Source organism: Diadema antillarum, unplaced genomic scaffold (assembly GCF_040938485.1).
Source record: "Diadema antillarum isolate AM-2024a unplaced genomic scaffold, OU_Dant_1.0 seq00000399_RagTag, whole genome shotgun sequence".
NCBI classification, from domain to species: domain Eukaryota; kingdom Metazoa; phylum Echinodermata; class Echinoidea; order Diadematoida; family Diadematidae; genus Diadema; species Diadema antillarum.
Genome location: NW_027271390.1, coordinates 307,051 through 328,960, shown reverse-complemented (window position 1 = coordinate 328,960; position 21,910 = coordinate 307,051). Strand labels below are relative to the sequence as shown.

Sequence of the window (21,910 nt, the reverse complement as noted above, 5' to 3'; positions counted from 1 at the left end):
ATAAAAATATATATATATATGTTTGTTCTTACACAAATTCAAAACGGTCAATGTATTACAAAAAATGCATACTTTATATGAAACTAATATTTATTCAAAATAATTGCGTTAATGAAAAAGAGGGACCTACGTAAAAAAAAAAGCTTGTATAAATGAGAGCCACTCAGTATATTGAATTGATATTACAATTTCATTGGATGGATACATTGGTTTTAAGATCAACTTGTTGGGAATACGTTTCAGCATTTTAATCCTCCGTACCTGACATTTGACTGCATGACATCAAAATTCCCCAGAAAATCATTGACAGGCAGTATTATATAGATCGATTCTGAGAGGCGTTTTGTGTATCATAGCCCTCTATCAGCACGGGCAGCGCCATTATTGCGGTGTTCACGCCTGCCCCGTGGGCGGAAGGGGGGGGGGGGGCTGGGGGGTAGGCGGGGACACCGCAGCGAGACCTTATGGCTGCGCCGTGTAACCGCAACTTGTCTGCTGCCCTCAACGAACCCGAATCGGTCTATACGTAATGTACTATGTTTTATGAGGATACCTTGCACCATTTCTGAAGTATGGAGAAAAAAAAATATATATTTTCACTTGAGTTTCCACCTTTAACCTCATGATCCCTGGTAATACATGTAAACACTAAGTTTAATACTAAGAAAAATTAATACATTTAGGCATTGTTTAGATACTGGGGAAAGTTGAATTCTAAGACTTTGACCTTGACCTTTGACCTTTAACCTTGAGCAAAATTTGACAAGCAAAACTTCGTCCACTCATACACATATCATGCAAAGTTTCATTAGCATGCCTCAAATGATTATCAAGTTAGGCCGTCCACAAATAATTAAGTTGAGTTAAGTTTAAAGTTAACAAGTTGCTCAATCAGTTACCGTTGTAGTCTACATGTTTAAAGCATACTACACTTCCAACAGCAAATGACACATTACATAATGCACACCAAAAGATTACATACCTGGCATGATGATGCAGAGGTGACGGCTGTTGAGAGGAAACCATCAGGCAAGTAGGGACATGTCAGACTGAAGCTCGAAAGACGTGGCATATCAAATACCCATCTGGCCAAGTCATATCCCATCGAGGACTGCCATTCGTCCTGAATGCTCTTAAATTCCAAGTGCAGATCTTGAATCTGCAGAGGAGGTGAGTCAAAATATTGATAAAAAGGTGACAAATAATTATAATCATATGATAATGGCGAGAATGCAAATATATGAAGAGCTTGCTTCCAAAGCGTTATATAAATATATCATTATCAATGGATTTAGTGCCTTTAGGAAGCAAGCTCGTTATAATATAATGAAGAAACCAACATTAACCAAGACAAATGTAGAAGCCTGAATCATGTTTTATACATGTATTCCTCGCAATGCTCAACGATCCACTCCAGCAGACACCTTTTAGAAGAGCATTGGAAATACGTAGATGACGTGACCATTGCTGAGAATAAGAAATTCAACTCTGCAAGTGTTGTACGTCCCGGACACACTCAAGGAACTCAGTAGGTGGTTTGCCGAAGCGGAGACTCTGATGAAACTCAACCCTTCGACATGTAAAGTGAAGCGTGTCGCGTTCACCAAAACACCACTCCCACCCCTCAAGCTTAAGCTGAACGACAATGTATTGGAAGAAAATGATAACAAAGTTCAAGCTCCTTGGTGTTCCTATTCAAAGCAATCTTCGTTAGGAGTTGCATGTCGACGTCATTGTCAAGCGAGCTGCAAGAAAGCTCTACATACTCCGCGTTATGAAACGATACAGGGCGCCATCTTTAGACCTACTAACCATCTTCACTAGCTACATCAGACCAGTCCTAGAATATTGTGTACAGGTGTTGTACTCATCCATAACTATACTTATAAACAAAGTAACGCCATCGAAATGGTTAAAAAAAGAGCGCTCCGTAACATCTTGGGTAACAGGTATGAATCATAAAAGGAGGCCTGAGTCATGTGCATCATCACTTCACTCTGTGATAGAAGAGATCAGTTGTGTCTGAGGTTCGCTGCTTCACTCTATGCGAGATTTCCAGACTGGTTTCCGCCGACACAAAGCAGCTACAGAACCCTAAGTCATAGCAACAAACTCAGGGAGATCAAGTGCAGGACTGAACCTTACAGGAGCAGTGTAAATGCTTTATTTAACAAGTAAATTCATCTTGAGATTGGTTGTTTAAAGTTTTCAAGTGGTACTTCTATTGTACAGGTTATTTTATGATGTTCTGTGTTTACATTATAACTCACACCAAAGGTATATAATTCAGAGACATTTGAATATGTTTTCAGATTGATAAGTTGCAGGTTGATAAGATTGAATACTAAAAGAATTTCAAATGATTTTTTATTTTACGATTACCGTAATGTGATAAATTTTCAATATAACACAATGTGAAGACTAAATATCATTATATTATGTAAAACATCTTTCGGTTATTATATGCCAGTCAGTGTGATAATTTCTGATAATTTTATGCCTTGAATTAAAATTAAGCTGAAGCTTGTTTGTTTCAGTTCTTAATATGTTTTTGTATATCCTGATTACACCTCCTTTTTGCAACTTCCTAAACTTTTCTCTCTCCCCACCCCCCCCCCCCCCTCACTCTGAGTCACACACTCACTTTCTTTTTATCTCTCCCTCTCTCTCTCTTTTCTCCAGCTACTTGTATGTTCTACAACCTTGACAGGCATTACGTGCATTATATAAAATGACTAAAATGTGATATGAATTTGATTTCGCGTGAGTTGACGAGGCTCTAATCTTTTTTTAAGTCTCTAGAATTATTATCAAGCATTCTAAAACTCACAATCAGTAATGCAATATTTTCTCCATATGTATTTTTTTTAATCAAAGTATGTCGTGATTGCGGTAACAGGATCAGATAATTAACGTACAATTAATTTTTGTATTTGCAATGTCAAATGTTTGGGAAAAGGTTCATGGTCACCGAGGCACCCACATAGAGTGGGATTTTTTTTCCCCTTTGGCATGCCATGATGACTTTATTTTGGGGATGGGGCAGCTGAAACTTGATCGGGACGTCGCTTGACTAATTGTCTGACCAATAGTCTGAGAAAGTCAGTTATACCAAAAATTGAGATACAAGGTCTTGTTGCCCCAGCCACGATATGTTAGTATTATGTATTTTTAATAAAATATAATCTGATTAATAAACGCGGGATGGATGCTTATTCTTCAGTAATCAGAAACCTTTCGCATATTTCTAACGACACTTTTTGATAAATGGTTACATACATATTCCTCTTATTAATGTTATTGTAATTTGAATTATAGTGTAAACGAATTAGTGTTCTATTGTAAAGAATTATTCTCAGCGTAATAATTAACGATATGTAATTCGGAAATTTGTTTCAGGTGTCAATTTAGTTTTGAAACATTTCTCCCCACTTTTCTCTCTCCCCGTCTCCCTCTTTTCCTTTCTCTCTCTCCCTTCCTCCCCCCCCCCCCTCTCTCTCTCTCTCTCTCTCTCTCTCTCTCTCCCTACTAGTATCTCCCTCTCCACACACATTCTCTCTTCTCCCCAGCTTCACACTAGGTCCTGCAGCTTTCATGGCCATTTTACGTGCATTATGTACAACGAGCAAAATGAGTTAAGCATCCGACTTCAGTATTGGCGTAGGTTTGCTTTGATTTGTTTAATCTTTTGTATGTTTTTGTTATCAAGTATATATTTTGGAATAGATAAACATGTGGAGATACATGACATGGCCTTTTTTGTATGATCTTTGCATTTATTGTGCAATATTTAACCCTGATATATATTTTTTTTGTGTGTGTGTGTGTGTGTGTTTGTTTGTTTTTGTGCATCTTTTTATATATATTATACTTCAATGTATTCACACTCACTCTCGTAAAATGTCTCCAATTCAGCCTGCGGGCTGCTACGGATGTTGTCCAATAAGAATATATTGTTTTCATCATCATCTATGTACATAATTATTTGATTTAATTTGATTTTGATTTGATTTATTTCTGCTTAATTCCGTTACATCAGATATGATTATGTACATGTCATTTATGACAAACAGTATATCAACACACAGTTTTTAGTACAATTATACAAGACAAATACAAACAACTTATGGAACTTAAGCAGAAGGGTCTCCAAAATAAGCCGAGGCTTGACGGTATGGAGACTATATGCTAACCTACTGAATAGAATAGGGAATAGAGAAAGAGAGAAATAGGGAAGGGTAGGTCGAAAAGGGGAAAATTACAGAGTGTATGGGTACCACTCCAACTACTTTACAATAATAGTAATGATGATAAATACAATAATATAATGATATTAAAGTTAACACGTTCAGTTGCCTTTGCCGGATTATTGACTGAATATGAACTATGAAAATGATAATGTGTGAATACAAAGTATCCTATACATATTGTTATCTGACATGGAATAAAATATATCATGCTTATTTTATGTACGCAGTAATGGTAAGGCACATCGTACACATACATGCTCATATAATATACATGATGTACCTCTCCTATACATACATATACATACTCATATTCATAATATGGCTATATAAATAAATCGGTTTCGTATGCACACATACATGCATTATGTATCACGTACATATCCATATACATTTGATTATAATACAATAAAGAAATCAGAATGTGTACAGATTCCAATTATGTGTACAGATTCCAATCCTAAGACAGTCACAAGATCAAACCATTGAAAACAGTTTACAGACAGATTTTAATCATGTCTTCTCCTTCTTCTTCTTCTCTTGTTTAAGTCTGCCTCTTTAAATAAGATGAAGATTCTTGCAGACGGTGTTATTCACATTATAATACTGTTTACTGAAAGATATTTACAAGCACACATTATGGAGAACAAAGACTAGCCACTGTGATGAACCGTTAGCCGGTTAAGGAATGCTCCCACAGATGGCGCTGCAGCAATTTTCATTGACAGGGAATTCCAGCTCCTTACTGTTATCGGAAAGAACGAATGGCGATGCGATTCAGTTTTCGAGTGTGGTCTATGTGACCGTGCATCTCAAAACGAACATAAAGTTGCACACACTGATTTTGCGTGAGGGACTGAAAATAAGTGAAATGGGTCAACGTAGCCGAATTTGATTTTGTTCATATTTTCTGAAAGAGCGGGTCTCCTTTTACATTATGCTAACATTTGGTATTATATAACGGGCAGGAAAGTGTGTTTTTTAGCAGTTTATCTCGAACATTTTTGGTAGATATAGTGTGATTAGGTGTGTCTTTAGAATCCCTATTTCATTTCTGAAAAACCTTGTCCACACTCTTCACTTTCAACTCTAATAACTTTTGAAAGGATAGTGCTACTGCTTTGGCATTAAATATGGACAGAATGTGTTAATGAGGCATGCTTAATTTCAGTTTAATTTGATAATCCCTCCATTGTTGTTACTCTGGTGGTTTACTTCCCGTTTTTTGTCCCATTCATCGCACAGCCAGCACGGTTTGGTAAAGATTAAACGCTTGAATAGACACTGTACTTCAGAGCCTCTTTTCTCAGTTCACACTTTTCCTGAGTTTGTGCTTTCTTTCCAATATTTAGAAAGGTTAGGAGAGTCCATTTGATTTGAGTTAAACATCATTTTAAAGCTTAAAGTCTGCTCTTTCAGAATGTGGTCTTAACTAAAAATTCATATCTGTTGACTTTTGGTTTGTTTTGAGGTGCAGGGTCACATATGATAGGAATGTGGTTGGGTGGCTCTTGTCAACTGGGTAATCTTGTGATAGTATAGTCCTGTGCCGGAGGATGAGTAAGCTTATTGTATATTTTGTGCATGATTGTTAGCCTGTTCCAGAGTGGTCCAATCAAGATTTTGCAGTATTATAGTGACAGTTGAGATATTTTGGTAGCGATTAAAAGTTAATCTCGCAGCTCTTCTAGTGACCATCTCCACTTTGTGAATGAGGTTCTCTGAAAAATGGATCCCAAACAGAGGAAGCAAACTCTTCAATTGGTCGAAAAAAAAAATGTTTTGTAAGCTGTGGCTTTGACATCATCGGATTTTAGGTGAAAGTTGCGCCTTAGAAATACAAGGACGTTATTCTCTTTAATGACAGTATTGTTGATGTGTTGGGTCCACTTTAAATCAGAAGTGATGGTTGCATCCAAGTACTTCACGAATTCAACAGATTCAAGACGGGTGTTGTTCAAATGACAAACGAGTTGCACTGTTCTTTTTTCCCTAGAAACTGTCAACGTTTATGGCATTTATTTTCGTTCATACATGAAAAACAGCAGAAAAGCACGGTGTCTTTCAATATACTAAATTCACTATCAATCAAAGGGACTTAAATTCTACACATGCAGTCTTTTTATCTCATGTGTCTCGAAATCATGGATCACTATTTTCGCTTAGTGATAGAGAAGCCTGGGAAATGTCCTGATGGGTTACATATGTTTTAGTCATGGAAAGAAGGTCAAACGATGTCTATTATACCAAAATCTATTCTCTGTCCATTTCCACGATACCACTGTCTTGCAGTTTGTGACTGGAAGATGTTCATTTACTACTACAATGTGATATACAATGAAATCGACCACAAATTCAATGTTTCAGTGCACTTAATCACAAGACGTGTGATTTAATATTTGGAATACTGTCATTGTCTGTTTGTTTTATTTCCGTACTTGGAAAAAAATTATACAAAACAAATATTTTACATAAAAAGATCAAGAAAAAATATATAGTCAGTGTCAGTACCGCCTGTCGTTCAAGTATAGAAGAGTGGACTGTAAGCCCGAAAACACAATGCCTCTGACCGCGGCTACACTTTGTGATGAGAGGATTAAAAAACAATGAAAAATGCTTTATATAGGAAGTATGTAGGATGGAACATGAATACGTGAGAACAGTGTTTATGAAAAGAATGGAGCATTTAGTTAACTTTTGCATTCCAAGCCACGGATGTCAAGTGATTTTTTTTTTTTACTAAGGTTTGATGAAAACAACATCTCAATTCTGTCGTATTCCAGGATACCATTTTAGCAAAGAGAGCAGAAGGGTATAATTCACAAGGCGTGTATAACTAACTTTATGGTTTAATGCATTTAAAGCGTTTAATGAAACTAATAATTATTCAAAATTATTGCGTTAATGGAAAAGAGGGACCTACGTAAAAAAAAGAAAAAAAAAGCTTGTATAAATGAGGGCCACTCAGTACATTGAACTGATATTACAATTTGGATGGATAAATTGGTTTTAAGATCAACTTGTTGGGAATACGTATCAGCAATTTAATCCTCGATACGTGACATTTGACTGCATGACATCAAAAATTCCCCAGAAAATCATTGACAGGCAGTATTATATAGACCGATTCTGAGAGGCGTTTTGTGTTTTATGGCCCTCTAGGGCAATGCCATTATTGCGGTGTTCACGCCTTCCCCCCCCCCCCCCCCCCGATGCATGCGCACGGATAGTCGCAATGCATCCACGCACGTGGGCAGTGCTGTCTGCTCAGCTGTGTCTGCTGCCCTGGGGGTGGGCGGAAGTGGGGGGAGGGGAGCTGGGGGTAGGCGGGGACACTGAAGCGAGACCTAATGGCTGCGCCGTGTAACCGAAACTTGTTTGCTGCCCTCAACGAACCCGAATCGGTCTATATGTATATTATTATGTACTAAGTTTCATGAGGATACCTTGAACCATTTCTGAAGTATGGAGAAAAAATATATATTTTCACTTGAGTTTCCACCTTTAACCTCATGATCCCTGGTAATACATGTAAACACCAAGTTTAATACTAAGAAAAATTAATACATTTAGGCATTGTATAGATACTGGGGAAAGTTGAATTTTAAGACTTTGACCTTGACCTTTGACCTTTAACCTTGAGCAAAATTTGACAGGCAAAACTTCGTCCACTCATACACACATCATGCAAAGTTTCATTAGCATGCCTCAAATGATTATCAAGTTAGGCCGTCCACAAATTAAGTTGAGTTAAGTTTAAAGTTAACAAGTTGCTCAATCAGTTACCGTTGTAGTCTACATGTTTAAAGCATACTACACTTCCAACAGCAAATGACACATTACATAATGCACACCAAAAGATTACATACCTTGCATGATGATGCAGAGGTGACGGCTGTTGAGAGGAAACCATCAGGCAAGTAGGGACATGTCAGACTGAAGCTCGAAAGACCTGGCATATCAAATACCCATCTGGCCAAGTCATATCCCATCGAGGACTGCCATTCGTCCTGAATGCTCTTAAATTTCAAGTGCAGATCTTGAATCTGCAGAGGAGGTGAGTCAAAATATTGATAAAAAGGTGACAAATAATTATAATCATATGATAATGGCGAGAATGCAAATATATGAAGAGCTTGCTTCCAAAGCGTTATATAATTATATTATTATCAATGGATTTAGTGCCTTTAGGAAGCAAGCTCCTTATAATATAATGAAGAAACCAACATTAACCAAGACAAATGTAGAAGCCTGAATCATGTTTTATACATGTATTCCTCGCAATGCTCAACGATCCACTCCAGCAGACACCTTTAGAAGAGCATTGGAAATACGTAGATGACGTGACCATTGCTGAGAATAAGAAATTCAACTCTGCAAGTGTTGTACGTCCCGGACACACTCAAGGAACTCAGTAGGTGGTTTGCCGAAGCGGAGACTCTGATGAAACTCAACCCTTCGACATGTAAAGTGAAGCGTGTCGCGTTCACCAAAACACCACTCCCACCCCTCAAGCTTAAGCTGAACGACAATGTATTGGAAGAAAATGATAACAAAGTTCAAGCTCCTTGGTGTTCCTATTCAAAGCAATCTTCGTTAGGAGTTGCATGTCGACGTCATTGTCAAGCGAGCTGCAAAAAAGCTCTACGTACTCCGCGTTATGAAACGATACAGGGCGCCATCTTTAGACCTACTAACCATCTTCACTAGCTACATCAGACCAGTCCTAGGGTATTGTGTACAGGTGTTGTACTCATCCATAACTATACTAATAAACAAAGTAACGCCATCGAAATGGTTCAAAAAAGAGCGCTCCGTAACATCTTGGGTAACAGGTATGAATCATAAAAGGAGGCCTGTGTCATGTGCATCATCACTTCACTCTGTGATAGAAGAGATCAGTTGTGTCTGAGGTTCGCTGCTTCACTCTATGCGAGATTTCCAGACTGGTTTCCGCCGACACAGAGCAGCTACAGAACCCCAAGTCATAGCAACAAACTCAGGGAGATCAAGTGCAGGACTGAACGTTACAGGAGCAGTGTAAATGCCTTACTTAGCAAGTAAATTCATCTTGAGATTGGTTGTTTAAAGTTTTCAAGTGGTACTTCTATTGTACAGGTTATTTTATGATGTTCTGTGTTTACATTATAACTCACACCAAAGGTATATAATTCAGAGACATTTGAATATGTTTTCAGATTGATAAGTTGCAGGTTGATAAGATTGAATACTAAAAGAATTTCAAATGATTTTTTATTTTACAATTACCGTAATGTGATAAATGTTCAATATAACACAATGTGAAGACTAAATATCAGTATATTATGTAAAACATCTTTCGGTTATTATATGCCAGTCAGTGTGATAATTTCTGATAATTTTATGCCTTGAATTAAAATTAAGCTGAAGCTTGTTTGTTTCAGTTCTTAATATGTTTTTGTATATCCTGATTACACCTCCTTTTCGCAACTTCCTAAACTTTTCTCTCTCCCCACCCCCCCCCCCCCCCCCCACCCCCTCACTCTGACTCACACACTCACTTTCTTTTTATCTCTCCCTCTCTCTCTCTTTTCTCCAGCTACATATACTATGCTCTACAACCTTGACAGGCATTACGTGCATTATATAAAATGACTAAAATGTGATATGAATTTGATTTCGCGTGAGTTGACGAGGCTCTAATCTTTTTTTTAAGTCTCTAGAATTATTATCAAGCATTCTAAAACTCACAATCAGTAATGCAATATTTTCTCCATATGTATTATTTTTTAATCAAAGTATGTCGTGATTGCGGTAACAGGATCAGATAATTAACGTACAATTAATTTTTGTATTTGCAATGTCAAATGTTTGGGAAAAGGTTCATGGTCACCGAGGCACCCACATAGAGTGGGATTTTTTTTCCCCTTTGGCATGCCATGATGACTTTATTTTGGGGATGGGGCAGCTGAAACTTGATCGGGACGTCGCTTGACTAATTGTCTGACCAATAGTCTGAGAAAGTCAGTTATACCAAAAATTGAGATACAAGGTCTTGTCGCCCCAGCGACGATATGTTAGTATTATGTATTTTTAATAAAATATAATCTGATTAATAAACGCGGGATGGATGCTTATTCTTCAGTAATCAGAAACCTTTCGCATATTTCTAACGACACTTTTTGATAAATGGTTACATACATATTCCTCTTATTAATGTTATTGTAATTTGAATTATAGTGTAAACGAATTAGTGTTCTATTGTAAAGTATTATTTTCAGCGTAATAATTAACGATATGTAATTCGGAAATTTGTTTCAGGTGTCAATTGAGTTTTGAAACATTTCTCCCTACCTTTCTCTCTCCCCGTCTCTCTCTTTTCCTTTCTCTCTCTCCCTTTCTCCCCTCTCTCTCTCTCTCTCTCTCTCTCTCTCCACACACTCTCTCTTATCCCCAGCTTCACAATAGGTCCTGCAGCTTTCACGGTCATTTTACGTGCATTATGTATAACGAGCAAAATGAGTTAAGCATCCGACTTCAGTATTGGCGTAGGTTTGCTTTGATTTGTTTAATCTTTTGTATGTTTTTGTTATCAAGTATAATAATTTGGAATAGATACACATGTGGAGATACATGACATGGCCTTTTTTGTATGATCTTTGCGTTTATTGTGCAATATTTAACCCTGATATATATTTTTGTGTGTGTGTGTGTTTGTGTTTGTTTTTGTGCATCTTTTTATATATATTATACTTCAATGTATTCACACTCACTCTCGTAAAATGTCTCCAATTCAGCCTGCGGGCTGCTACGGATGTTGTCCAATAAGAATATATTGTTTTCATCATCATCTATGTACATAATTATTTGATTTAATTTGATTTTGATTTGATTTATTTCTGCTTAATTCCGTTACATCAGATATGATTATGTACATGTCATTTATGACAAAGAGTATATCAACACACAGTTTTTAGTACAATTATACAAGACAAATACAAACAACTTATGGAACTTAAGCAGAAGGGTCTCCAAAATAAGCCGAGGCTTGACGGTATGGAGACTATATGCTAACCTACTGAATAGAATAGGGAATAGAGAAAGAGAGAAATAGGGAAGGGTAGGTCGAAAAGGGGAAAATTACAGAGTGTATGGGTACCACTCCAACTACTTTACAATAATAGTAATGATGATAAATACAATAATATAATGATATTAAAGTTAACACGTTCAGTTGCCTTTGCCGGATTATTGACTGAATATGAACTATGAAAATGATAATGCGTGAATACAAAGTATCCTATGCATATTGTTATCTGACATGGAATAAAATATATCGTGCTTATTTTATGTACGCAGTAATGGTAAGGCACATCGTACACATACATGCTCATATAATATACATGATGTACCTCTCCTATACATACATATACATACTCATATTCATAATATGGATATATAAATAAATCGGTTTCGTATGCACACATACATGCATTATGTATCACGTACATATCCATATACATTTGATTATAATACAATAAAGAAATCAGAATGTGTACAGATTCCAATTATGTGTACAGATTCCAATCCTAAGACAGTCACAAGATCAAACCATTGAAAACAGTTTACAGACAGATTTTAATCATGTCTTCTCCTTCTTCTTCTTCTCTTGTTTAAGTCTGCCTCTTTAAATAAGATGAAAATTCTTGCAGACGGTGTTATTCACATTATAATACTGTTTATTGAAAGATATTTACAAGCACACATTATGGAGAACAAAGACTAGCCACTGTGATGAACCGTTAGCCGGTTAAGGAATGCTCCCACAGATGGCACTGCAGCAATTTTCATTGACAGGGAATTCCAGCTCCTTACTGTTATCGGAAAGAACGAATGGCGATGCGATTCAGTTTTCGAGTGTGGTCTATGTGACCGTGCATCTCAAAACGAACATAAAGTTGCACACACTGATTTTGCGTGAGGGACTGAAAATAAGTGAAATGGGTCAACGTAGCCGAATTTGATTTTGTTCATATTTTCTGAAAGAGCGGGTCTCCTTTTACATTATGCTAACATTTGGTATTATATAACGGGCAGGAAAGTGTGTTTTTTAGCAGTTTATCTCGAACATTTTTGGTAGATATAGTGTGATTAGGTGTGTCTTTAGAATCCCTATTTCATTTCTGAAAAACCTTGTCCACACTCTTCACTTTCAACTCTAATAACTTTTGAAAGGATAGTGCTACTGCTTTGGCATTAAATATGGACAGAATGTGTTAATGAGGCATGCTTAATTTCAGTTTAATTTGATAATCCCTCCATTGTTGTTACTCTGGTGGTTTACTTCCCGTTTTTTGTCCCATTCATCGCACAGCCAGCACGGTTTGGTAAAGATTAAACGCTTGAATAGACACTGTACTTCAGAGCCTCTTTTCTCAGTTCACACTTTTCCTGAGTTTGTGCTTTCTTTCCAATATTTAGAAAGGTTAGGAGAGTCCATTTGATTTGAGTTATACATCATTTTAAAGCTTAAAGTCTGCTCTTTCAGAATGTGGTCTTAACTAAAAATTCATATCTGTTGACTTTTGGTTTGTTTTGAGGTGCAGGGTCACATATGATAGGAATGTGGTTGGGTGGCTCTTGTCAACTGGGTAATCTTGTGATAGTATAGTCCTGTGCCGGAGGATGAGTAAGCTTATTGTATATTTTGTGCATGATTGTTAGCCTGTTCCAGAGTGGTCCTATCAAGATTTTGCAGTATTATAGTGACACTTGAGATATTTTGGTAGCGATTAAAAGTTAATCTCGCAGCTCTTCTAGTGACCATCTCCACTTTGTGAATGAGGTTCTCTGAAAAATGGATCCCAAACAGAGGAAGCAAACTCTTCAATAGGTCGAAAAAAAAAAATGTTTAGTAAGCTGTGGCTTTGACATCATCGGATTTTAGGTGAAAGTTTCGCCTTAGAAATACAAGGACGTTATTCTCTTTAATGACAGTATTGTTGATGTGTTGGGTCCACTTTAAATCAGAAGTGATGGTTGCATCCAAGTACTTCACGAATTCAACAGATTCAAGACGGGTGTTGTTCAAATGACAAACGAGTTGCACTGTTCTTTTTTCCCTAGAAACTGTCAACGTTTATGGCATTTATTTTCGTTCATACATGAAAAACAGCAGAAAAGCACGGTGTCTTTCAATATACTAAATTCACTATCAATCAAAGGGACTTAAATTCTACACATGCAGTCTTTTTATCTCATGTGTCTCGAAGTCATGGATCACTATTTTCGCTTAGTGATAGAGAAGCCTGGGAAATGTCCTGATGGGTTACATATGTTTTAGTCATGGAAAGAAGGTCAAACGATGTCTATTATACCAAAATCTATTCTCTGTCCATTTCCACGATACCACTGTCTTGCAGTTTGTGACTGGAAGATGTTCATTTACTACTACAATGTGATATACAATGAAATCGACCACAAATTCAATGTTTCAGTGCACTTAATCACAAGACGTGTGATTTAATATTTGGAATACTGTCATTGTCTGTTTGTTTTATTTCCGTACTTGGAAAAAATTATACAAAACAAATATTTTACATAAAAAGATCAAGAAAAAATATATAGTCAGTGTCAGTACCGCCTGTCGTTCAAGTATAGAAGAGTGGACTGTAAGCCCGAAAACACAATGCCTCTGACCGCGGCTACACTTTGTGATGAGAGGATTAAAAAACAATGAAAAATGCTTTATATAGGAAGTATGTAGGATGGAACATGAATACGTGAGAACAGTGTTTATGAAAAGAATGGAGCATTTAGTTAACTTTTGCATTCCAAGCCACGGATGTCAAGTGATTTTTTTTTTACTAAGGTTTGATGAAAACAACATCTCAATTCTGTCGTATTCCAGGATACCATTTTAGCAAAGAGAGCAGAAGGGTATAATTCACAAGGCGTGTATAACTAACTTTATGGTTTAATGCATTTAAAGCGTTTAATGAAACTAATAATTATTCAAAATTATCGCGTTAATGGAAAAGAGGGACCTACGTAAAAAAAAGAAAAAAAAAAAGCTTGTATAAATGAGGGCCACTCACTACATTGAACTGATATTACAATTTGGATGGATAAATTGGTTTTAAGATCAACTTGTTGGGAATACGTATCAGCAATTTAATCCTCGATGCCTTGCATTTGACTGCATGACATCAAAATTCCCGAGAAAATCATTGACAGGAAGTATTATAATATTATAGACCGATTCTGAGAGGCGTTTTGTGTATTATGGCCCTCTAGGACAGCGCCATTATTGCGGTGTTCACGCCTGCCCCCCCCCCCCCCCATGCATGCGCACGGACAGTCGCAATGCATCCGCGCGCGCGTGCAGTGCTGTCTGCTCAGCTGTGTCTGCTGCCCTGGGGGTGGGCGGAAGGGGGGGGGGGCTGGGGGTAGGCGGGGACCACCACAGTGAGACCTAATGGCTGCGCCGTGTAACCGCAACTTGTCTGCTGCCCTCAACGAACCCGAATCGGTCTATATAAGTTTCATGAGGATACCTTGAACCATTTCTGAAGTATGGAGAAAAAAAATATATATTTTCACTTGAGTTTCCACCTTTAACCTCATGATCCCTGGTAATACATGTAAACACTAAGTTTAATACTAAGAAAAATTAATACATTCAGGCATTGTTTAGATACTGGGGAAAGTTGAATTCTACGACTTTGACCTTGATCTTTTGACCTTTAACCTTGAGCAAAATTTGACAGGCAAAACTTCGTCCACTTATACACATATCATGCAAAGTTTCATTAGCATGCCTCAAATGATTATCAAATTAGGCTGTCCACAAATTAAGTTGAGTTAAGTTTAAGTTAACAAGTTGCTCCCTCAGTTACCGTTGTAGTCTACAAGTTTGAAGCCCACTGCACTTTCAACAGCAAATGACACATTACGTAATGCACAGCAAAAGATTACATACCTGGCATGATGATGCAGAGGTGACGGCTGTTGAGAGGAAACCATCAGGCAAGTAGGGACATATCAGTCTGAGGCTCGAAAGACGTGGCATATCAAATACCCATCTGGCCAAGTCATCTCCCATCGAGGACTGATATTGGGAATTATCCTGAATGAGCTCAAAAATCAAGAGCAGATCTTGAATCTGCAGGGGAGGTGAGTCAAAGTGTTGATAAAAAGGTAACAAATAATTGAGTATCTGAATATAAGAACGACCCAGGTCCATGGAAAACCATTTCGAGCAAACTTAAAAAAAAAGTCATATCTTTTTTATTTGTCCAATAATATTCTATTTAACTGTGATGGGAAGGCAACGTTGTATATGTACGTATTAGAACATATATCATTATTACAATTAACATTTCCATTAATTATGGAGAGGCCATTTTGTGTGATGGACTAGGGTCGTTCTTTGAATCATATGGACTTGGGTCGTTCTTTGAATCATATGCATGATATTCTGCTATAGAGAAGAGAGGATGAGAGAGGGCGCTATAATATGAATGTTAGAATGATCCAAGTCCTTCAGTCTTACATTCATATAAGATTTAACTCATTCATTTCAGGCACTTCCGGGGGTAATTAGGATTTATCATTTACACACAAGATGAGTCCATGCATAAGCTACAATTTCCCATGTCAAACTGAATTTGGCCAAAAATTGGACTTGGGTCGTTCTTATATTCAGGTCTTCAATTATAATCATATGATAATGGCGAGAATGCAAATTAACATATGAAGAGCTTGCTTTCAAAGCTTTAAAATATCATTATCAATGGATTTAGTGCCTTTAGGAAGCAAGCTCGTCATATATGAAGAAACCAACATTAACCAAGACAAATGTAGAAGCCTGAATCATGTTTTATACATGTATTCCTCGCAATGATCAACGATCCACTCCAGCAGACACCTTAGAAGAGCATTGGAAATGCGTCGATGACGTGACCATTGCTGAGAATAAGAATTTCAACTCTGCAAGTGTTGTCATGGACACATTCAAGGAACTCAGCAAGTGGTGTGCCGAAGCGGAGATGAAACTCAACCTTTCGAAATGTAAAGTGATGCCTGTCGCGTTCACCAAAACACCACTCCCACCCCTAAAGCTTAAGCTGAACGACAATGTATTGGAAGAAAATGATAAACAAGGTCAAGCTCCTTGGTGTTCCTATTTAAAGCAATCTTCGTTAGGATTTGCATATCGACGACACTGTCCAGCGAGCTGCAAGGATGCTCTACGTACTCCGCGTTTTAAAACGAGGGCGCCATCTGAAGACCTACTAACCATCTTCACTACCTACATCAGACCAGTCCTCGGGTATTTTGTACCGGTGTTCTACTCATCCATAACAATACTATATAAACAAAGTAACGCCATCGAAATGGATCAAAAAAGAGCGCTTCGTATAATCTTGGGTAATAGGTATGAATCATATAAGGAGGCATGTGTGATGTGCAACATCACTTCACTCTGTTAAAGAAGAGATTAGTTGTGTCTGAGGTTCGCTGCTTCACTCTATGCGAGGTTTCCAGACTGGTTTCCGCCGACACAGAGCAGCTACAGAACCCTAAGACATAGCAACAAACTCAGGGAGATCAAGTGCAGGACGGAACGTTACAGGAGCAGTGTAAATGCCTTATTTAACAAGTAAATTCATCTTGAGATTGGTTGTTTAAAGTTTTCAAGTGGTACTTGTATTGTACAGGTTATTTATGATTGTTCTGTGTTTACATTATAACTCACACCAAAGGTATATAATTCAGAGACATTTGAAAATGTTTGCAGATTGATAAGTTGCAGGTTGATAAGGTTGAATACTAAAAGAATTTCATATGATTTTTATTTTACAGTTACCGTAATGTGATAAATTTTGAATATAACACAATTTGAGGACAGAATATCACATTATTATGTAACATATCTTTCGGTTTAGCAAATACCAGTCAGTGTGATAATTTCTGATGATTTTATGCCTTGCATTAAAATTAAGCTGAAGCTTGTTTGTTTCAGTTCTTAATATGTTTTTGTATATCCTGATTACATCTCCTTTTTGCAACTTCCTAAACCTTTCTCTCTCCCACCCTCCCCCTCCCTCCCCCTCACTCACCCACTCACTTTCTTTTTATCTCTCTCTCTCCCTCTCTCTCTCTCTCTCTCTCTTTCTCTTCTCTCCAACTTCACACTAGGTCCTACAGCTTTCATGGACATTATGTGTGCATTATGTACAACGAGCAAAATATGTTAATCATCTGATTTGGGTACTGGCTTTGGTTTTATTTGATTTTTTTTTTGGGTGTTTGTAATCAAGTATACTTTGGAATAGATACACGTTTGGAGGAACATGACATAACCATTAATGACGATGAAACATTTCATTGTGAAATGTGTAACCCTGATGTTTTTGTTTGTTTGTTTTTTCTTTTTTATGTTTTTTTTTTTCTATATTATATTTCAATTTTCTAACACTTATTCATGTAAAATTTTTGTAATTCAGCCTGCGGCTGCTATGCATGTTTCCCAATAAAAAAAAATACCTTTCCATCATCAACATTATACATGCGTACAGATTCCAATCCAAAGACACAAGATCAAACTATTGAAAACAGTATACAGACAATCTTTAATCACGTCTTCTTCTTCTTCTTCTTCTTCTTTTTCCCTTCGTCTTCTTTTTCTTCTTCTCTTGGTTAGGTCTGCCTCCTTTAATAAGCTGAAGATTCTCGCAGACTGTGTTATTTACATTGTAATGTTGTGTATTTATAGATATTTATAAGCACATAACAAATGTCGAACAAAGACAGACTAGTCGCTGTGATCACCCGTTAGTCGGTTAAGGAATGCTCCCACAGATGGCGCTGCAACAATTTTCGAGGACAGAGAATTCCAGCTCCTCACTGTTATATCGGAAGGCGATGCGAATAAGTTCTCGAGTATGGTATATCTGATAGGAATGTGTTTGGGTGGCTCTCGTCAACTGAGTAACCTGCTTGATATTATAGTCGTCTCCCGAAAGATGAGTAAGATTATTGTGCATTTTGTACATAATGCTTAGTCTATTCCAGAGTGGTCCAATCAAGCTTTTGCAGCATTACAGTGACACTTGAGGTATAATGGCAGCTATTCAAAGTGAATCTCGCAGCTCTTCTAGGGACCATCTCCACTTTGTGGATTAGGTTCTCGGAAAAAGGATCCCAAACAAAGGAAGCACACTCTTCAATTGGTCCAACCAATGTTTTGTAAGCTATTGCTTTGACATCAGCGGATTTTAAGAGAAAATTGCGTCTTAGAAATACAAGGACGTCATTGGCTTTATTGACAGTATTGTTAATGTGTTGGGTCCACTTCAAATCAGAAGTAATGGTTATACCCAATTACTTCACGAATTCAACAGATTCAAGACGGGCGTTGTTCAGATGATAAACGAGTTGCACTGTTTTTCTTTTCCTGGAAACTGTCAAAATTTCGCATTTATTTTCGTTCATACATAGAAAACAGCAGAAAACCACAGTGTCTTTCAATATACTAAATTCCTTATCAATCAAAGGATCTTAAACTCTACACATGTGATTTGTCTTTTATCATATGTGCCTCGAAATCATGGGTCACTGTTTTCGCTTATGTATGAGTTCATATGCTGTCTCCGTATGTATTATGATTAGGGTGTGTTTGTATAATGTGTGTGTCTATGTTGTGTGTGTGTTGGGTTTTTTTGTGTGTGTGAATGGGCGGAGTACACATGTGTGTTGTTACTCATTGATGTGGAAAAAGTGAAAAATCAAATAACCAAAGAAATCACAACAGGAAAGATATGATGAGAATTTGAAGGAAATTTGACGAAAATGATCGCTACAATTCGAATTAGAAATGAGTAAATAGACTTTGTTCACAAACAATCAACAAAAAATAAATTAGAATCTACTACTGGCATATTGTAGATTTCCCGGGCAATACTGAACTACAAAAAAAAAAAACCAAAAAAAAATCAAAGGAATAACAAATAATACATTGTCAGTCATTTTGACAAAAGAGGGGCACTGTTACACACCATAAGCAATTGATTCAATAATTAAAGATGACATACCTGACAGGATGATGCTGAGGCGGCTGCTGCTGCTGAGAGGAAATCATCGGTCAAGTAGCGGCACAACAGACTGAACTTCGTAAGATTTGGCAAGGCACACACACAGCGCACCAAGTCTCCTCCAAGCGATGATTCATATTGAGAATCGTCATGAGATTGACAATCGAAAATGTCTCTGTGTAACTCAAACACCAGATCCCGAATCTGTTGAAAAACAAGGAGTCAAAGAACAAAAACAAAAACAAAAACCAATTCTTCTGAAGGACTGGATACATTTGTACGTGCATGAGACCAATAATTAGTTTGTAAATAGAAGCATGGGAAATGTCCATTTTAGTCATAAAGGTCAAACGATGTCTGTTATACTAAAATCTGCTCGCTGTCCTATTCCACGATACCTCTTGCAGTTTGTGACTGGACAATGTTCCTACTATTATGCAATGTAATATTATTGAGACATTGACCACAAATGTAATAATTCAATACATTTTTACATGAAACGTGTGGGTTAAGAATGGAATATTGTCAGTGTTTGTTTGTGTTTTTTTTTTGTTATATTCCCGTACTAATAATGTTTCATATAAAGATAGCAATTAAAAAATATACGGAGGGTTAGCACAGCCAGTGGTTCAAGTATAGGAGAGTACGTTTATTCTGTTTATTCCATGTTCGTATAGTCTATTTCCTCAAACTGATAATGTGATCTGGTACAATAGCACGAACGTACTTACAGTGTAAGTGATATCATTTGGGTCAAGAAATGGTCGCACGTAAACGATGAGATAGCAGCTAATCATGGCGGTAAGAGAGGTATGAGAGACGGAGATAGAGAGAGAAAAAAAAATAAAAGTGGTTCCCAGATCAAAAAAAAAAGGAAGATGTAAAATTTTGTCGTCTAGACTTCCGAAAAGGCAAAAGGCCAGGTGTCAGATCTCGTTCTTTTTTATTGTATTCAGCTCAGAGTAAAACATTCATTTCAACTGAAGTACTCTTACCAAGGGTTTACAGATGAAGGAGACTAGTTACAAACAACGTTTATAGTTCTCTCACAATGTTGTCGATCTGCTAGAAAGACAATTATATATAAATCATTTTATCTTTCAAGGAAATCAAGATTTGCTTAATCAGTTTCCAAGTATGGTCTTCTACGACCCCAACAGCAAAGGACGTAGATTACATACCTGACAGGATGATGCTAAAGCAATGGCTGTTGAGAGGAAACCATCGGGCAAGTAGAGGCACGACAGCAAAAACTTCCCAAGACTTGGCATAGTACACACCCATCGGGCCAAGTCACCTCCTCCAGAAAGCTGAAGTTTTAAATGCTCGTGTTTTTTTCTAAAACACAACCTTAGATCATGAATCTGTGGAAAAAAAATATGAAAACAATTAACCCGTTGAGGACGAGTCCCGAGTATACTCGGCCATGTGTCTATGGGAAATACGTGTTGTAGCAAAATCAAACCGTCCTCAACGGGTTAAAATAGAGTTAAATTAGCAAGAATTTATAACGAAAAAGAGTACATAAAACGAATAACACTGGAGCATGCCTTACACCAGTACTTGCACGCATTTCAAGCCACAAACATTAGATCCAATTATTTTTTATGGATTAAAGATTGATGAGAACGAATTATACTCCCTGTCCTATTCCTGGATACCAGTACAGATAAAAGTATGCTTGTACATTATTCATAATGAGCGTAATGAAAAAAAAAATGAATAAAAGGCCAACGCATTTTTAAGTGACTGGATTTGAACATTTGCTTTAATTTGTCATTGTTATCTGTTATCGATATGATAACCAGTGAAATCATGGATTCTCCTGATTAAGCAAGTGATCAGTTACTGGGTCAAAAACAGTAAGATGTACTCTGGTTTGAAATGAAGAATAAGAAGTGTCGAAAAAAAAGGTCAGCTGACCCGGTGATCCAAATAAACTTTTGTCATTCATCCTGCTTGTTTAAATTTGTGGCCAGGTTTTGATCAAATACTAAAATCATTCAAAGACATCATGGCACATTAATACTAACAGGGCATGACCTACTTAGACTTTTTCGATCCTCACCCTTTAAAACCAGTGTGTACGGAAGGATTCTCCAAAAAAAAAAATAGATGCTCATCACATTGACAATAAAGTTAGAAAAAGGCCAACCCACGTAGTCCATTTTCTTTGTTCATATTCAACACACAGTTCGCAGTGACAAACCATGTCTTGAATATGTAGAGAGAAAAATGAATAATGGGTTAGCCTTTGTGGGAGTGACCAAATTATCGCCGACATGGCCATGTAGAGGTTATGGACCTCTTTGATACACAATATGCAGATATGCAATGTATGTATGTTGTTCATTATCTCTATTATTATTGTTATTATCAGTATTATTATCATTATTATTATTACTGATAATACTACTAATATTATTTTGATGCACAGGATATGTATGTACTCCAGCAAAAGAATACTTGCTACATGTTTTAGGACATAATACTAGTACCTCTGATTTACATAATTGTGTCATGATGCTCACAAATATAATTTATTATCACCTACATTGTAGCTGTGTGACTTGGCACTGCACTGCA

General features: G+C 37.0%; 1 protein-coding gene across 1 annotated transcript in view; it reads right to left on the bottom strand.

Moving 5' to 3' along the window:
• Positions 1-541: 541 nt before the first annotated feature.
• LOC139732086 (uncharacterized) overlaps positions 542-21,910 on the bottom strand; it is a 300,102-nt gene continuing 278,733 nt past the window's right edge. The window contains exons 9-10 of the mRNA XM_071642957.1: positions 983-1,159; positions 542-565 (exon numbers count right to left, since the gene is read on the bottom strand). Coding sequence (XP_071499058.1) covers positions 542-565; positions 983-1,159 — 201 coding nt within the window. The remainder of the gene's footprint in view (positions 566-982; positions 1,160-21,910) is intronic.